This window comes from Thunnus maccoyii, chromosome 15 (genome assembly GCF_910596095.1).
Source record: "Thunnus maccoyii chromosome 15, fThuMac1.1, whole genome shotgun sequence".
Lineage (NCBI taxonomy): Eukaryota > Metazoa > Chordata > Actinopteri > Scombriformes > Scombridae > Thunnus > Thunnus maccoyii.
This window is the reverse complement of record NC_056547.1, coordinates 25,577,056-25,595,086: the sequence shown is the minus strand read 5'-3', so window position 1 is coordinate 25,595,086 and position 18,031 is coordinate 25,577,056. Positions and strand designations below refer to the sequence as shown.

At 39.8% G+C, this 18,031-nt stretch overlaps 1 protein-coding gene across 1 annotated transcript in view; it reads left to right on the top strand.

The window, feature by feature from the left end:
- Positions 1–288: 288 nt before the first annotated feature.
- The window catches only part of col22a1 (collagen, type XXII, alpha 1), a 57,300-nt gene continuing 39,557 nt past the window's right edge, over positions 289–18,031 (top strand). Inside the window, exons 1-7 of the mRNA XM_042436531.1 lie at positions 289–379; positions 474–1,040; positions 5,819–5,899; positions 14,463–14,574; positions 15,345–15,468; positions 15,920–16,195; positions 16,342–16,422. Coding sequence (XP_042292465.1) covers positions 289–379; positions 474–1,040; positions 5,819–5,899; positions 14,463–14,574; positions 15,345–15,468; positions 15,920–16,195; positions 16,342–16,422 — 1,332 coding nt within the window. The remainder of the gene's footprint in view (positions 380–473; positions 1,041–5,818; positions 5,900–14,462; positions 14,575–15,344; positions 15,469–15,919; positions 16,196–16,341; positions 16,423–18,031) is intronic.

Genomic DNA, 18,031 nt, shown 5'->3' with positions numbered 1-18,031 from the left:
TGGCCTATTTTTTACAGCAATCTCCCTGCACCACGGGAAATGTTTCATCCACTTTGGTTTCCCTGTTGGAGATAAAATTTCTTAAATTCTGGTCATTTTCTAGTAATACAAAAAGGTGCAAGGGCTTGACAAACAAGATTTATATTCCAAAACAACAGTAGAACATTTACTGCAGTGACTGATGCAGTACATGCAATAGTAAAATGTTGTTTCCACTGACCTTTCTACAGATTGGACAGCTTGATGGTGGTAATAAGCTAAACAAAAAAGACCCAAACCAAGGCCAAGATGGAATTACGACTAGGATTTAGGATCACCCTGGTCTTGATCATTCTGGCCTTGACTCTTTCCAGCGAGAGAGTGGAAGCACAGAGGGCAGGTAAGACCATTAAAGCTGAATGTTTGGATATAAAATCAGTAATAGAGCCTATATTGACTGTATGTGACTAAATCCTACTATCTACCTATGACAGGATGTAAAAATGTCCACTATGACTTGGCATTTATCCTGGATACCTCATCCAGTGTGGGAAAGGAGAACTTTGAGAAGATCAGACAATGGGTGGCCAACCTGGTGGAGTCTTTCGATGTGGCACCTGACAAGACGCGAGTAGCCGTTGTTCGCTACAGTGACACGACCACCACTGAGTTCAACCTGGGGAAACACAGGACCCTGGAAGATGTGAAGCGAGCTGCCCGTAACATACGCTACCTGGGGGGAAATACAATGACTGGGGATGCTATCAGCTACACTACCACCAACATCTTCACAGAGCGGAACGGAGCAAGGCCCATTGCCAAAGGCATTCAGAGGGTGGCCATCCTTCTCACAGATGGCCGAAGCCAGGATTATGTTCTGGAGCCCTCGAAAGATGCTGCCAAAGCTGGTATCAGGATGTTTGCTGTGGGCATCGGGGAGGCGCTAAAGGAGGAGCTGGAGGAGATTGCCGCTGAGCCAAAGAATGCCCATGTCTTCCATGTGACGGACTTTAATGCCATTGACAAGATCAGGGGCAGGCTGAGGAGGAGGCTCTGTGAGAGTAAGTCAGCCATCAGGCTCTGTGCCAACACATCACTCGCACTGCATGCCACATGGCCTCTTTTTGAAGTGTTTGCCTCACTTTGAAGAACGGGCCTCACCCTGAACGTGCACTTAATCAAATTAAATTCTTATTTTAACCTTTAACCACGATACCGAGGAAAGACGCAAACCACAAAACCCCACCCCAACCACAAAGAGCTGCTGCACATGCACGCTGTGCTATCATGGCTTCTTTTTGACTGAATGTAAATCATGTGAGGGGGCTGCTGCAAAAATTGTAAATGACAGTTTTCTAACCAAGGCATTTCTGTGGTGTAGCTGCTTTTTTGACTGCTGCTTTGGTGCAGAGGTGTTTAGCACTGGAAAGCTTGTCTTACGCTAACCTCAATGGTTTTCCCCTAGAGCACTGAGAAAATCTTTCAATACAGGCACATACGCTTAGAAAGCACTGTGATGTCACATAAATTTAGATAGTCAAATGAATTAGCTAAACTAAATAAAGTAGCAGTTTTATGTTGTCCAGGAGCTGTGTGGGAAAGTGAGAAAGTATCCGTGTGTTTTCATGGGGAAGATGGATGCTTTGCACTCCAACGCTTGAAATTCCTGACTAAAATTAGCCAGACAGGAAAGAAAGGATGCCATGAGTCTTTCCCGCAAACAGTAAATACAAAAACGGAAATGACATGATTACATGGTTTCACACTCTGATGAGCAATGACAAACTCACAACTCTCACTTTAACCTGCCTCTAAACTGTCAAGTTTGACAAGGCAAAAGTGGAGATTTCTTCTGAAGAAATTGTTGATTCAGACTGTTTAAAAAAGCCTTTATTCTTTTTTGGGGGTGCATATCTTCTTGCAAAATGATACTGCATGTCTCTGACCTTGCTCCTTGACTCCATAGATTTTCAGTCTGCCAACAAACGCAGGTTATATACTGTATGATAAAACATGCTGTACAGCAATTTTAGAGCATAATGCTTTATAGAACTAACCAAAGGCTAAATTTACACTGAAAGAAAGTTTGAGTTTTTTCTTTCTGTAATCTCTAAAATCACCATGAGTGAGTCTCTAAGTATATCAGTGGTCAGCACAACTGGCTCACTGAGCAATGCAAGTTATTTCCACCCAGAAAATTATAGCTCTAATGTTTCAAGTGGGTTGACTGCAGCCGCTCCAGTGTCCACGTTACATGTTTTCACCATTTTTTAATCTATAGGTTTAAAAAAAGGCCATTATTTATTCTGTCCTGCACTGATTCATTAGAGTATATGTGGCCTCACATCAGAATACCAGCTCATAACATCACACACATGACCTTACATGACCCTAGTGACAAAGAACTCTAACACCAAAGCTCTAACACCTAAAGTATGTTTTAAAAATTCAGCAGCCATAATGATGAGAGGTAACACAAGTAATAGTAAGAATTAAAATTTTATCAAACTCTGGCTGCAAAAAAAAGAAAAGAAAAAAAAGGTGTGTAATGCTTGGGCTTCTGCTGATACTATGAATCTGTCTGAGATATTCACTTCCAAAGGGCAGGTTTTACATTGCTTCCATTTTAACTCACAGTCACATCCCTAAATTATAGCTTTAGGGCCACAAGTGCAGGGAGTAGCTCAGCTATCTAGCATACTAAGTCTCAGGGCTGTGCAACACCACTGTCTTTAAAAAAGGGTGACGCACTTCCATTCATTCACAAAATGGTAATTTTTGGTGGCGTTGCTGGCTTTATAAACAATATAAACTATGTATCCCTTCTTCCATTATGACTTTATAAACACTTAAAGAGAAAAACAAGATTCCTTCAGTTGCACTGCTAAAAAAACTCATACACAAACAAAGACAAACTTTACAGCTGAAATTAGAAATCAAGCATGTGAAATATAGATAACAGCACTTACCAAAAAAGCAACCGAATGCTGACAGTTAAATTAGCTGCTTGGATTTTCCCATTAGGCATGCTCTGGGCTTTGAATAGAAAAGAAAAACAAGCCATGTCAACAGAGCTGTCCTCACAATGAACACCACAAAGGTTAAAAGCCTCTCTGACTTGACGATTTTTATAGATGTGATTTAAGAAAATTGCAGGCTTTGATAGATGTTTGGCAGATACATGATCTATTAGGGAGCTTGGAGTGTCTCACTAGCTTTTTTTTAGCCACAGATAATATTTAAGGCTGACAGTCAGGACACAGATGGAGTGTTGGGCTAATAATAGGTTTAATGAGAAGTACCTCTGAACAGATTGATTACGAAGTGATGAAAGGATCCTGATTTGTTATTGTTACCTGATCCATATTATCAAAATGTTCCTCGCCAAATGGGATATGACAGGAAGTTTTAATTCTCCTTGTCTATTGTAAAATGAATAGGAGCAAACATACATAGACACACACACACAGAAAAGCAAAGAAAATAGTATGACTGCAGATGATGGTGGTTATGTAGTAAAACTTTAAGGGGTGAAAGGGGGAATTTCTCATGTTGGTGAGTCCAGGTTTGCTTATGCCTTGAATCTCCATTTTAATAGCCAGATAGATTTGGGTTGATAAGTGGAATGTATTTTTCCATAAAATCATGCCTCCTGCGGCTTTAAAAGGTAAGTTCACCCCAATTTGCCTTGGTATCTAGCCATGCAGATATTTTTGATTTTACTTTTTGGCTCAACCCCAATACAATGGCGGTAATCAAAATTTTATTTATGATGCTTGCAACATTGAAAAATTACATTAAAACAGCCATGCTAGCAGCTCTGTGAGCATCTATTCATAGACCCACAGGTACTTTGAGCTGAATGCTAACAGTATGCTAACATGTTCACCATGGCAGTGCTAACATGCTAATGTTCAGCAGGTATAAAGGTTACCATATTCACCATGTTAGTTTAGCGTGTTAACATGCTCACATTGCTAATAAGTACAAAACAATGTACAGCTGAGGCTGATGGGAATGTCATTAGTTATGCAGGTATTTTGTTATAAACCAAAGTATCAGAGTGAAATTTTGACTGAATTATAGTGCTGGTAAAAAAGTCAGAGAATCAAAAAGTTACAATTACAATTCATTTATCTTAAGGCAGATGAATGTCTTTAGTCTTGAGACATTTTACTCATAACCACAAATATCAACCTCACAATGATGCAAGAGGAAATGTCAGGGCATCAGCAAAGTCACTTGGACTCATACTTTGGGCAGTATGAATTCTTGCCAATCCATCCAGTAGTTTTTGAGATATTTCAGTCTGGACCAAAGTGGTGGACCAACCAATGGATTGACATTGCCATCACTGTTACTCCAGAATACCCACAAACCTCCCTACCAACAGGGAGTATTTCTCAGCTATAAAGTTTCAATAAAACTTTCGTAGTGAGGTCTGTGGAACTCTGTTTCTGAAAAGAAAACATTTTGTTGTTCAGAATTTTAAATGTAAATTTTCAATGCTGCAGACAAAATTCAACAACTTCAAGTGAGAAAATGTGTGTGGTTTTAAGATCCTTTGAAATTGTCATACTCATCTCTAAACCAATGTTTACATCTATTAAACTAAACTATCTGCATTCTTTAGTGGAGCACACAAATAGCAAATACCCCTCCTGTCAATAAAAACCTAACCTGATGGTGTTGCCTTTCTCACTGTCATCACCATCACTGAAATATGTGTGTGTGTGGAAACATAAAACTGTGACTGCTTCTTGGGCCTGTGAATGTGCCCCATGCTGTAGCAGAACCACTCTCAACCACCCACGCACACCACCCTTCCCCCAGACATAAGTCAGGAGAGATGGAGGGCAATCTGTCTGTGCTGGTGCTCTTCAGATCACATATCAGTCATAAGGCTGCATTTCAGTGAGATCACCACTTCCTAAAACAACAAGCCCTCCAAATTAAACGACCAAATAGGTCATTTGAACATGCACTCCAGAACGACCCATAGGAGTGTTTTCTAAACCAGCGCCTCTATTGGCAGTAATTGATAGGAAAACATCATTTGTCTGTGCTTTCCAAAACCATTACAAATCAATGTTAAAAAACAACGATGTTTTATGGTGTGACGACGCTGTGGTTAAGGTCTGGTTAGGTTTAGGCACAAAAACCACTTGCTCAGAGTTAGGGAAAGATCATGGTTTGGGTGAAAAGATCACTTGCAACGTAGTGTGGGTTAAAGTTCCTACTTCCTTGAAGTTATGCAACCTTTGTCGTCGTGGCAACAGTAAACACCACAACAGTCATAGTTATGGTTTTTAAAAAACTGTCCTGACTCATGTTTGGAAACATGACACTCGCAGTTGGAAACGGGAAGCGAACAGCGGCGTCCTGCAGCAAAGTCTAAAGTATACTTTTTGCAAGTTACGATCTAACCAGCCACCCAACCCGCCACCTCCGAATATGGAAATTTGTCACCTTATATAGATGTCATCCGAACTGTGTCACTTCTCTGGGTCATAATTACTACGGCCTCTAGATGCCATCTGTCACTCAAATATAACTGTAGGTCGTTTTTGGCGACTGACATTATAACCTATAGTGTTGTTTTTCTTGGGAGGACAGGTTCTCCTAAACCAATCCAACACTTACAACCCTTTTCATCAAGCCCCCCCATAAAGTATTTGAATGTCTGCTTCTCATAATAAAACAATAACACAGATTTCCAACAGGAAGATAAAAGGTTACCAGTATTTGAGAAGTTCACTTTGCCTACCCTGTGTTCCCATAAAAACCTCACATCCTGACTTACAACGTGTCTAACTGAACTATTGTCCTTTCTCCTCAGATGTACTGTGTCCAAACATGAAGGTTCAACCTGATCGGTTTAAGCCTGACAGCACCAGTTATGGTCTTGAAGAGGTTCCAGGTATGTGCAAACTGCTACTTTCTTCACAGCAACAGTTGGTGCTGGCAACACTTGTCAACCACAAAGTCAACTCTTTATTTTTCAAAGCATTTCCTACACTCCCACGTTTAGCTTTTTTACATGAAGAGAAACAAAGAGATACTTTTTATACGCAAAGATTTAGACCGTTTTCACCCACCAGTTTCCTCTATTTCTATGTGATTGGAAACTGAAATGGTTTTATTCATGACTTGCAATGCGCTATTTTTCTAAAAGGATTAGAGAAGGATTCATTTTCTGTCTTATCTTACAGTGCCATCATAAAAACAAAATGCTGACAGGTTTGAATTTAACCACATTTACCCACTTTTCATCACAGCTAACCATTCTGTAAATGTTTCGTAAATGTAGATGTATTCTGTCTACAGTTTCAACCAGCCGTTGGCTTCCATTTCCATAGGATATGAAAATCCATTAGTAGATTCTTGAAACTCTATCATCTGCATAATTTAAAAAAAAATCAAATTTGCAACAACATGCATTCAAAAATGGTCAGAGAGTATACATGACTTCTAGTTAAAGGAATAATTTGATGTTTTGGGCAATACCTTTGCTTTCTTGCTGAGAGTTAGATGAGAAGATTGATACCACTGCAGTTTTTGTACAGTAAATATGAAGCTACTATCAGCAAGCAGTTAGCGTAGCTTAGCATTAGACTGGAAACGGGGGAAACAGTTAGGTAAAGGTAAAAAACCTACCAGCTCCTCTAAAGCTCACTAAGTAACACATGATATCTAAGTTTGATCAAACAAATAAGATATAACATGTTAATTAGTGAGATTTAAAGGTAATGCTAGGTGTATTTTGTCTTTACCTTTGGTAGGGATAACTATTTCCCCCTAATGCTAAGTTAAGCTAACCAGCCGCTGGCAGTAGCCTCATATTTACTGTACAGATATAATAGTTCAATCTTCTCATCTAACTGTCAAGAAAAAAGTGAATAAGCGTACTTCCCAAAATGTCAGACTATTTCCTTAAGGAGGTGAAACTGATACAATCCTTTAAATGGAGCTGGGAGTTTTAAATTCAGTGGCTGAACTAGTCCTCTACCAAGTGAAGTGTGTGACTAGTCCTCCATCATTGATGTTTTTATTTCATAAATTCCAAGCTGCTGTGTTTAAAGTTTCTCAGAACTCCTGAATAGCGTTTATCCAGAAAGGTCGGATGTTGTTATATGAGTGTCTTTTGGGGATCTGAGTTCCTGTCTGTCTCCCACCCACATCCATCACACTAAGAGAAAAAACAGATGCACAGGCATCACTGTTGGGGCTCCTGCTATGTTGAACTTTGTGGAAAGAAAGATGTTCGACTGGTGAAAGCAGTGTTTTACAATTTCTGACTTTTAACACATTTGGCTGGCACAGTGACACATGGTAATCTTTGTCAAAACAAAGGGTCAACTGATATGAGATTTGAGGGCAAATGACATTTTGCCTTTTAGCTGTTATTTTTCCCCCAAAATCGAGGAGTCTGTGAGGGTTGATTGACCAGCGAGCCCAGTCCCAGAACGTGCGCAGCACGCTCTCAAGTGCACCCCGAATGACAGGAACACAGAGAGGGCCAATAAAGAGACAGACAGGGCTGGTAAAAACTTAATGGATTTTTTGATGGTCCACCAGCCCACCGATGCAGCATCCCACTGGGATTTGTCCTGGTATATGGCCAGTACACCACTGATCTGCTGTGTCCATACTACTATTTTAAAGCACTGGTTCTCAAACTTTTTCACATCAAGGACCTCTAAACTGACACAAATTAGACCACAGACCCCCATTTGGTAAGATTTTGTTCCACAGTCCCCCATCTGATAAGATTTTTGCTTTCAGATGTTTTATTACAGAGAACGTATTAAAACCCATGACCAAAATATTCATACGTTCTGTCATTGTGTTATTTCCATCCATCCATCCATTTTCTTTACCGCTTATCCTCTAGAGGGTCGCGGGGGAGCTGGAGCCAATCTCAGCTGACACTGGGCAAGAGGTGGGTTACACCCTGGACAATTCGCAAGTGAATCACAGGGCTAACATATAGTATAGAGACAGACAACCATTCATACTCACATTCACACCAACTGGCAATTTAGAGTCACCAATTAAAGTAACCTGCATGTTTTTGGTCTGTGGGGGGAAGCCAGAGCACCCGGATAGAACCCACGCAGTTACAGGGAGAACATGCAAACATGCAAACTCCACATAGAAAGACCCCAGCTGGCCAGTGGGTTCAAACCCAGGACCCTCTTGCTGTGAGGTGACAGTGCTAACCACTGCACCACTGTGCCGCCCTATTGTGTTACTTATGGATGGAATTATATTGAAAATAAATGATTCCCCTTTTTGGTGGGGACCCCCTGAAACCTTCTCAAGGACCCCTGAGGGTCTCTGGACCTCACTTTGAGAACCACTGCTTTAAAGGAATAGTCTGAGGATTGATACCACTCTCATGCCTGTACGTTAAATATGAACCAAATTCCAACAGCCAGTTAACTTAGCATAGATCTCTTTAGTAAAAGTTGGACTACTTCCACAATGTAGAAATACTAATTTCCAAATGGCCCTTTGAGTGTTATATTATTATGCATGTACTAAATAGTGTTACTGGATTATTAGTTAATAATGATTTAATGTGTAAGCAGCATTTTAATCTCAACAAAAGCCCTTTACTACTTTATATACTGTTGGATAGCTCAACTTATATTTTGTAAACTGATCACGTGTTTTGTATATACAATCTTATTCTGCAAAGTAATTAGTAACTATAGCTGTCAAACAAATGTAGCTGAGTAAAAACATTTCCCTCTGAAATATAATGGAGTAGAAGTACAAAATAGCATATAAAGGACTATAGTTACTTTACTACATCAGTGAAGCCATGTTAGAGGTAAAGAAAGTTTTATATCACAAACTGATAACAATGTTGACATTTCTCACCTTCTCAAAATAGGTTGCTGAAAGTTGAAGTGACTTTTTGGTCCAAGTGGGAGACCATCCAATCAGCAGTGATTTGTTAGTATAGAATGGAAGAGTGTGTGCTTCTGATCAGAGGTGACAGCATCACTTCACACTGTCGAGACACATTATCACATCCTTGCCATTGGGCAAGTGCTAATTACGTGGTTATGCTTTCCCCCAAACCGCAAAGGAATTAGAACAAATTTTAGATAAATCACTGAAATCCACTCATGTTTTCTTAAGCAGACGTACCATTTTGTCAGATGTGCTGTAAGCACCCTAATTGGAATAAATCCTTTGGGCTGTATTTTGTTTGTCTTTCCAAGTCAGATCCAAAATCCAAGTCATACTCCACTGGAGAATTATATGAGAAAATCCTTTTTTAAAACTGCAAGCTATGTTATTGAGGAATAGACCATAAATATACACTAACTCATTTATACTTCATTTACATTCAGCTACAGTAGCAGCACCACAAATGAAATGGTACTCCCAAAGAATTACTATAATCACTTTAAATCCTTAGTTTCATCATGATGTAAGCTTACTAATTTACAAATGGATTTCTATACAATAACGGTACCCACAGTATGGTCCAGGTACCACCAGGAGTACAAACAATAAGGAGGCAAATCATGTGCCCTGAACAATTTTACTTTAGATGTTGGCAGAGTGAGAGAAAGTACAAGAATGATTATTGATTTGCTCTCTACAGTAGAGATGTGCAGAGAGCTCAATATTTGTATTTGTATCTATATTTGTTGAGGCAGCAAAATTATTTATATTTGTATTTATATTAATAAAAGTGGAAAGAGGCATAAAAATCCAGTTTTTGTTTTTATTACACTTGTAATTTTAGGATATTAAAGTGTTAAAAAAAAGTCTCCCAGATCGTAGATGACTGTGCTGACTATTGAGCTAAAACCTTACTCATCACCTCCTTGCAGACAGACCTCTACCTATTTATACACCCATAAAACAGAGACAGCACATCGTGTAATGTGTAGGGAAGAACTTCAAAGGCGATTCTTGCCTTGCACTTTTCATTTACTGCCTATTTTTTACAACCCAACTTTGTGGAAAGGAGAAGGGGAACAACAGATTATGGAGAGTCCCTTGAAAGCACTTAACGTGTGTCAGTAGCTCAGCTTTATCTCTGGGGAACAATGTGCGTCATGTAGCAGATGGATGTGACTCCCCTCGTTGAGACTTGCTAATAGATGTAACAGCAGAGCAGAGGACAGAGACTGAGAGGGCGATGTAACTGACCTGCGCATTGGTATTTTACTGGTTTTTAGCAGGTTTTTTTTATCTTCCTGAAAACAAATAATTTTTAAAATATTTGTATGAAATAAATATTTGTAAAAACCCCTGCACACCCCTACTCTACACTACATATAGCACTAACAGTTGTGTCATGATCAGATCTACTGTAAGAGACAAAACCTGCATTGGGCCTCTCATGGGGCAAAATGTTATCAAACAGCAGTCTGAGGTCTGAAGCTCCTTGACATGACAAAGATGTCCTGGGTTTTCCAAACTGCAGTAATTCTGTAACTGCGGCATTGCCTGGAGAAATACATTGTCAAACTTTCTTGAGTAAAGTACATGTTTTTTAGTTTGTGGCTAAGCACATAGAGATTTTCTCTACATACAGAGATGCACTAGACAAACAGTATTTATCGTCACTACACCAGCAGCTCCTGTAGGCTTATAATTACACAACAAATTTTCTCTAAACTCTTTTTACACTGGTGCAGAGAGAATGTAATTCTCCGTGAGAAATGTCAAGACTATTTGCCACTGATTATGATTTGACAGCCAAGAGACCTGTGGTTTGAATCAGACTTGTATTTATCATGGGCTGTCTGGTCGGACCCCTCAGGGTACTGAGCACACACAAGAGGCTGCAGAGTGTCTTTGCGGCTCTGCTCTCACTATCTACTGCACAAATGCTGCCATCTGCTCTGATCAAAAGAAAGCTGTGTGTGTGCATTCGCCTTTCCCAGTCAGTGAACTCATCTGGCTTTTCCCGCAGATCACCCCACTGGTCGTTTTTGGCTGTCCAAAATAACTTTTTGGGTTGATTATACGCTATTCACTGCCAGTCCAAATTACAGCTCTGCGCTGAGATGGCCCCCAAACTGCCACAGAAACGGCGCGGTGAGCGAATGTGCATGATGCAAACATGGTGACAGAGAGAATCGAGGCCAGCAGATCTCACAGCTGCATGGCTTCCTTGAGAAACCCTTCAGCAAGACTGATAACCAGCAAAACATGACTTCTGAACCTAACAGCATGGCCAAGGCTCAAACAATAGAGCTGAAGCAGAGTTAGAAAACATTAGTTGCTTTACTTTTACTTACTTTTAAGTGTTATTTAGCAAAAGTGCTTCCGGGTTATCCATTTGAGAACATGCTCAGGGGCTTCTGCATCTATTTGTATCACTGGTCATTGTATAATTGCTAGACTGCTGTTCTGATTCAGCCCAAGCCCTTTGAACATGTGCATGAGTCTCAGTTGATCCTTAAAGTTGGAAATTTTTGAATTTTAAAGACAGTAGGGCTATCATTAGAGGATGAAGCTACAAAGCCTTAACAGGTAGGCCCATTACGCTGATTGAGACAATAGCCGTGGATAAGTCTAAATTCTAGGATGGTTAAAGCTCACTGGATAGAAAGCATGACACTGTTTCTATAAAAAACTGTGCTGACAACATATGAATTACCATGAAATTAAAATGTAAGTAATTGCAGTTCAACTAAAGAAATGACAAAACTTCAGCAGTTATCTTTGACTTTCAAGTTATACAAAAATGATTGGCTTATTTCAAATTTTAGGCTTGGTAGCTGTTGTGTGTGAAGTTGAAAAGTAATAAAATTGATCAAGCATATAAGCTCAGAACTGAAAATGATTCCCCACATTGATGCTTAATTGATGTCAACATCACAAAAATGATTAAAAAAACCATAAGACCCAAGGCAAAATGGTTGGCTTTTAGTTTTGCCAAAGAGGAAATAGCATCACCTACTGACCAGTGGAGGTAACTGGCACATAAAAGTGAATCAATGGCATCCAAAAATGATGATACAGTGCTGCTTGAAAGTTTGTGAACCCTTTAGAATTTCTAGTCCTAAAACTAGATAAAGGGAACTGAATTAAGCAAATGAGACAAAAACATTAAACTTATTCATTTATTTATTGAGGAAAATTATCTAACCTTACATATTTGTGTGAGGCAAAAGTATGTGAACCCTTGCTTTCAGTAACTGGTGAGACCCCCTTATGCAGCAATAACTTCAACCAAATGTTTCTGGTAACTCTTTATCAGCCCTGCACATTGGCTTGGAGGAATTTTAGCCTATTCCTCCTTACAGAACAGTCTCAACTCAGGCATGTTGGTGGGCTTCCACAGCAATTCTATAGGATTATGGTCAGGACTTTGACTCGCCCATTCCAAAACATTAACTTTCTTCTGCTCTAACCATTCTTTGGTAGAGCTGTGTGTTTAGGGTCGTTGTCTTACTGCATGACACACTTTCTGTTTCTGAGCTTCAGTTCACAGATGGATATCTGGACATTTTTCTATAGAACTTACTGGTACAGAACTCATAACTCCATCAATGATTGCAAGCCGTCCTGGTCCAGAGATACTGGTCCTGGTCCATGATACTGCCACCAACATGTTTCACAGATGAGATAAGGTTTCTTATGCTGGAATGCAGTATTTGCTCATTGCACCACTAGCTTGCTAGCTTAAACGCGTGTTCTTGAGCAAACTGTAGATGGCAGCAATGTTCTTTTTGGAGAGAAGGGGCTTTTTTCCTTGCAACTTTGCCATGCACACCACTGATATTCAATGTTCTCCTGATGGTGGACTCATGAACATTGACTGTAGCCACTGCAAGAAAGGCCTTTAGTTTCCCAGATGTTACCCTGGGGTCCCTTGTGACCTCCTGGTATTTTACACGCCTGCCCTTGGTGTGAGCTTTGTTGTTCAACCACTCCTTGGGAGGGTGACAATGGTGTTGGATGTCCTCCATTTGTACACTATCTGCCTGACAGTCGACTGGTGGAGTCCTCTTTAGAAATGGTTTTGAAACCTTTCCCAGCCTGGTGAACATCAGCAATCCTTCTTCTAAGGTCCTCAGAAATATCCTTTGTTTGAGCCATGACACACTTCCACAAATCTGTGTTGTGAAGCTCAGACTTTGATAGTGAAGACCCAAATTTCTCTTCTTTAAATAAGGCGGGGCCTCCCAGACTCACACTTGATTGTCAACCCATTGATTGAAACACCCGACCCGACTAATTTCCCCTTCAAATGAATTGATAATCCTAGAGGTTCATATACTTTTGCCATGCACACATATGTTACATTGGATCATTTTCCTCAATTAATAAACAAACAAGTGTAAGGTTTTTTCTCATTGTTTAATTGATGTCTCTTATCTAGTTTTAGGACTTGCATGGAAATCTGATCATGTTTTAGGTCATATTTATGCAGAAATAGAGCAAATTCTAAAGGGTTCACAAACTTTTAAGCAGCACTGTACATGAGAGCTGTCCCCCCCAAAAAGGTCTTCCTCACGTACTAACCAGGACAGAGAAACTCTCCACCTTGTGGTCATAGTAATCTGTTATCCCTAAGAGTGCATCTGAGACACTTGGTGGCTCTTGCTGACAGACAAAGTAGTTGTGGTGGATGGCTAATCCCCTCGGTAATTCAGTCTGTTATGACAGCTCTTGTTTTTTATGTTATTTTTTACTCTGTTGCTAATGGCACAGCAGCAGCCTGCATTGTACCACCTGTTTCAACGCTATTTCTAAAAACATCCACTAAGCTTTTGTAAGACTCTCACATTACTGCCTTTATGTTCTGGTGTCCTATTTTAAAGATAAGTGCATTGGTCTTAATATTCCCACCGGAAACCTTATATTTCAGAGATTTTGTTGCATTACTATGGGTTGCTGGAATATGCTTAGGCTGTCCCCATCATGATGACTCACTAATGGCACAGTCTGCTTTCAGAGGAGCTCAGTCCACACAACATAACCACCAGCTTTCAGTGAGATTGGCTGGACAAACTGGCAACATTAGTGCAAGTACAAACTCTGATCCTGCTGGCATCGCCATAGCTACAGCACTTGTTTGTTGTACAAGGGAGTGTCCTTTCTAAACCACCTAAATATGGTCTGTGGTCAGACCACTTCAAATCACACACTGCAGGGCAGCATACACACACATGCATGCACACTCAGACTCACACTAGGAGTTTACCAGCGATGGCAACTAATTTTTTCCTCTGGCAGAAAACCTAACAATGTTGGACTGGTAACAAATGGCTCTATTTGCCATCAGTTCAGTAATACTGTGATTTTCATCTCACTCCAAAAAGCCACAAACACAGGGGCTGCAGGGTGTGGTGAGACTGACCCAATTAAACCTCAGTATACCCCAAGAAATGTGACAAAACCATAACTCAACCTCACGACTCAAGAGCCTGGTGTGCTTATTTATGTGTGTGAGACTGTCCTGAGTCCAACTAGGCTATTTTACTGTGTTGCTGCAGGGTTTGACCTGATGGACTACTTCAATGTGAGAGATATTCTGGGAACCAGAGTTGATGATGGCCAAAGCTCTTATGTTCGTCTTGGCACCATGCCCATTGTACAGCAAACAGAGTAAGTGACCATCAAATTATACTGCAAAAAATACATCGCACATGTCAACATATTTGTAAGGATGTGACGTATTTAAAGTGGGGGCCCCAATTTGATCAGACACAACTTTATTTAGGAATATATACCATGGAAACACAATATTGCCCAAAATTATAATGGAAAATGGAAAATATGGAAAATGGAAAATTAGATTTTGATGATGAGGACCTGTCCTTATTGATACTGTACTTCAGTGGTGTTCCAAATTACCAAAAAACAATTGACATGAAGGGAATCTGTGGTTTTCAGAGGGAACAAAAATTGACCACAAAAGGTTACATTTTGATGTGGATGATTTAAACTTTAAATACATTTTGGGAAAAATGTATTTAAATCCTCCCTAGTAGGCTGATAATAGTTTTGATAAAATGTCATCTACATATACACAGTTTTAGCTAATTATTGTAGATAAAAAAATACAAAAAACATAATAGCCCAGCATATTCACAAGGAACTATGCAAAACATATCACATATAAAATAAAATGTTTTATCAAGATAATAGGGTTAATTCAGCCCAACATTTATGAAATATGATCAAACATTTATTTCTTAAAAGGATTGGAAAGTAGGAACAGTGGCTATTAAAAATGGTAGTTAGGTGAAACATAGACTATGTCTTATTTTAGGTTTGAACTATTACTGTACATGGTCTCTGTGTGTTAATCACATACCTTGAGTAAAATAAAGTACAGTTTATGTTAACAATAACAATGTGCTTCTCTTCCACAGAGATGTGTTTCCTCAGGGGTTGCCAGATGAATATGCCTTTGTGACGACATTCAAATTCAGGAAAACCTCAAGACGTGAAGATTGGTACCTCTGGCAGGTTTTTGACAAATATGGAATCCCACAGGTGGGTCAGCCAAATGTAAATAGTAATAAATGTGACTATTATGAGTCCAGTTACAAGGTCAACTCATGGCTTTTTTAGCTCCTTTTTAAAATTATTGGTTGTTATACATATTTATCATTCTCAAGCCATCTAGACTCCTTGTAATCCTTTTCAATTTTTCAAAATGAAACCATATTTAACAATGCAACATGATTCAATCACTGTATAGCTCTTCTATAATGTAATAGTTCTGCAAATTTTAAAGCATCCTTAACTTTTTTTCCAAAAAAGACCAATTGTTACACGACAAGGACTTTATGCCTTATTTTGGCTGAATTTACTTCCATTATTTGCTTACACTCTCAGAACACAAGCTTGAAATTAAATGTACTTCTCTATATGTTGTCTTGAACCTGACTGCCCTTATTTTTCAGCTCCTACTGTTAACGTTATCCTGCCTCTAACTTGTCAGGTGTCCATCCGTCTGGATGGTGAGAACAAGGCAGTGGAGTACAATGCCGTCGGGCTGACAAAGGACGCTGTCAGAGCTGTGTTCAAGAACCCTGAAGTTGACAACCTGTTTGACCGCAACTGGCACAAGATTGCCCTCAGTGTGGACGCCAAGTCTGTGTCTCTGTACCTGGACTGCAAACACATCCAAACTCTGCCAATTGGAGACAGGGAGGACATTGATATTCAGGGGAAGACAGTCATTGGGAAGAGGCTGTATGACAGTGTGCCAATTGATGTAAGTCTAAACCTGCATTACTAAATTTACAATTCAATTTAACAATATCTTCTACTCTGGAAATGTTGTGATGTATGTAAGCCATGTTAAAGTTTTAAAATTGATCTATTTATCAATGATGTGTCTGTCTATCTGTGACCATACAGTTTGACCTCCAGAGGATGATGATTTATTGTGATTCCAAGCATGCAGAGCTGGAAACCTGCTGTGATCTACCCAATGGGCCTGTGAGTACTATAGAGCTACTGCCTGTACCTTTTATTGAATGTGAAACCAAGTTTTTGGTTATTATAGACACTACAATGCCACAAATATTGTCTCTGTCATATCTTGCTCCACAATAGAGATTCATTGGCTGTCTACAAATATCGCAATGTAAGACTGTCATTGTATCTGTTTGTAGTAGATTTGTTTCTAATTGTAGGTTACTTTAACACAGTAAACTGTCTTGTCTTACTAGATAGTCTCTACTTTAAAACACCAATTTTTAGCTTGACACACAAGTTTACATGAACGATCTGTTTTTGGCTTTGTTAGCTAACATGGTGCCAGCTTAATTTTGCAATGCAACTGAATACCGTTACAGGCTTCCACAATGGTGCTAGTCAGATTTGCTCACAACAAGGTAGTGATGGTTAGCTGTTAGCTAAGAAGTTAAAAAACAAAATGTGTTAACTGTATTAGTGAGAAAATTTAGTTTTCAGTCAAAAGAGCAAGTAAATCAACCACTAATATTTGCTCAAGACAGGAATAATGGAATGGAATAGTTCAACATTTTGGGAAATATATGTTTAGTCTCCACTGGTTGCCTCACCTCATGGTGACGACACAACTCCAGGAAGTTACTGTGCCAGGCCACTGTTAGCCAAGAAATAGGGGAGACTGGGGGCAAATGTTACAAGGGGCAATTGTAACATCCCAAATCGCACCAAACAGAAATGAGACAGAACCATGAAACCCATTATACACATGGTCTTTGATGATCCCTCTCTGCCTGCCAAAGGACAAACTGATGTCTCATACTTGTCAGAGTTTTTCTGCTAAGACTCATTTTTGAGGCATGAAAGTAATTTCATCTATCTATTTCATCTACTATTTTCTTCAGAGGCACCCTACACTTTCTATCCACAGTCCCCAGGCTACAAGCCTTGCCAGAGCCACAAGCTTTAACCAAAACAATGTGGGGAGGTTCCTGAGTAATCTGGAAGAGGTCATGGAGAGATACAGTTTCAGTGCAAAAGACATATGAAATGCAGATGAAACTTGTATAATTATGGTTCAGAACCCCGGCAGGGTACTGGCAAGATGGGGGGCCAAACAGGTGCCAAAAAAAAAAAAAAAAGCTGTGACCTCTGAGGAGTGTGATTCTCTGGTGACCACGATGGTAGCCATCAATGCCTTGGGTAACACCATTCCTCCTCACCTTACCTTTTCAAGGAAGAACTTCCATCTTCACTTTGTCAGAGATGGACCACATGGATCTATTGAGACAGAGAATGGCTCTGACAGGATGCAAGAAGAAGATTTTCTTGTCTTCCTGTGCCACTTTCAAGCTCACACAAGATCCAGGCCTCAAGCCAAAGTCTTGCTAATTCTGGACAACCATGCCTCCCATCTGTGAGTGGAAGGGATTGATTTTTGTAAGACATGGAACTGTGCTCTTATCTTCCCCCCTTATTGTGTCACATAAACTTCAGTCTCTGGACTGCAGTGCCTGCTGAAGAAACATGTCAACCATTTCCAGGACAAATGCATGAAGACACACCCTGGGCATCCCATTAGCATCTATGACCTATGGTGAAGGATGCCTTGCCACTGGCTCCCGCTACCACAAAT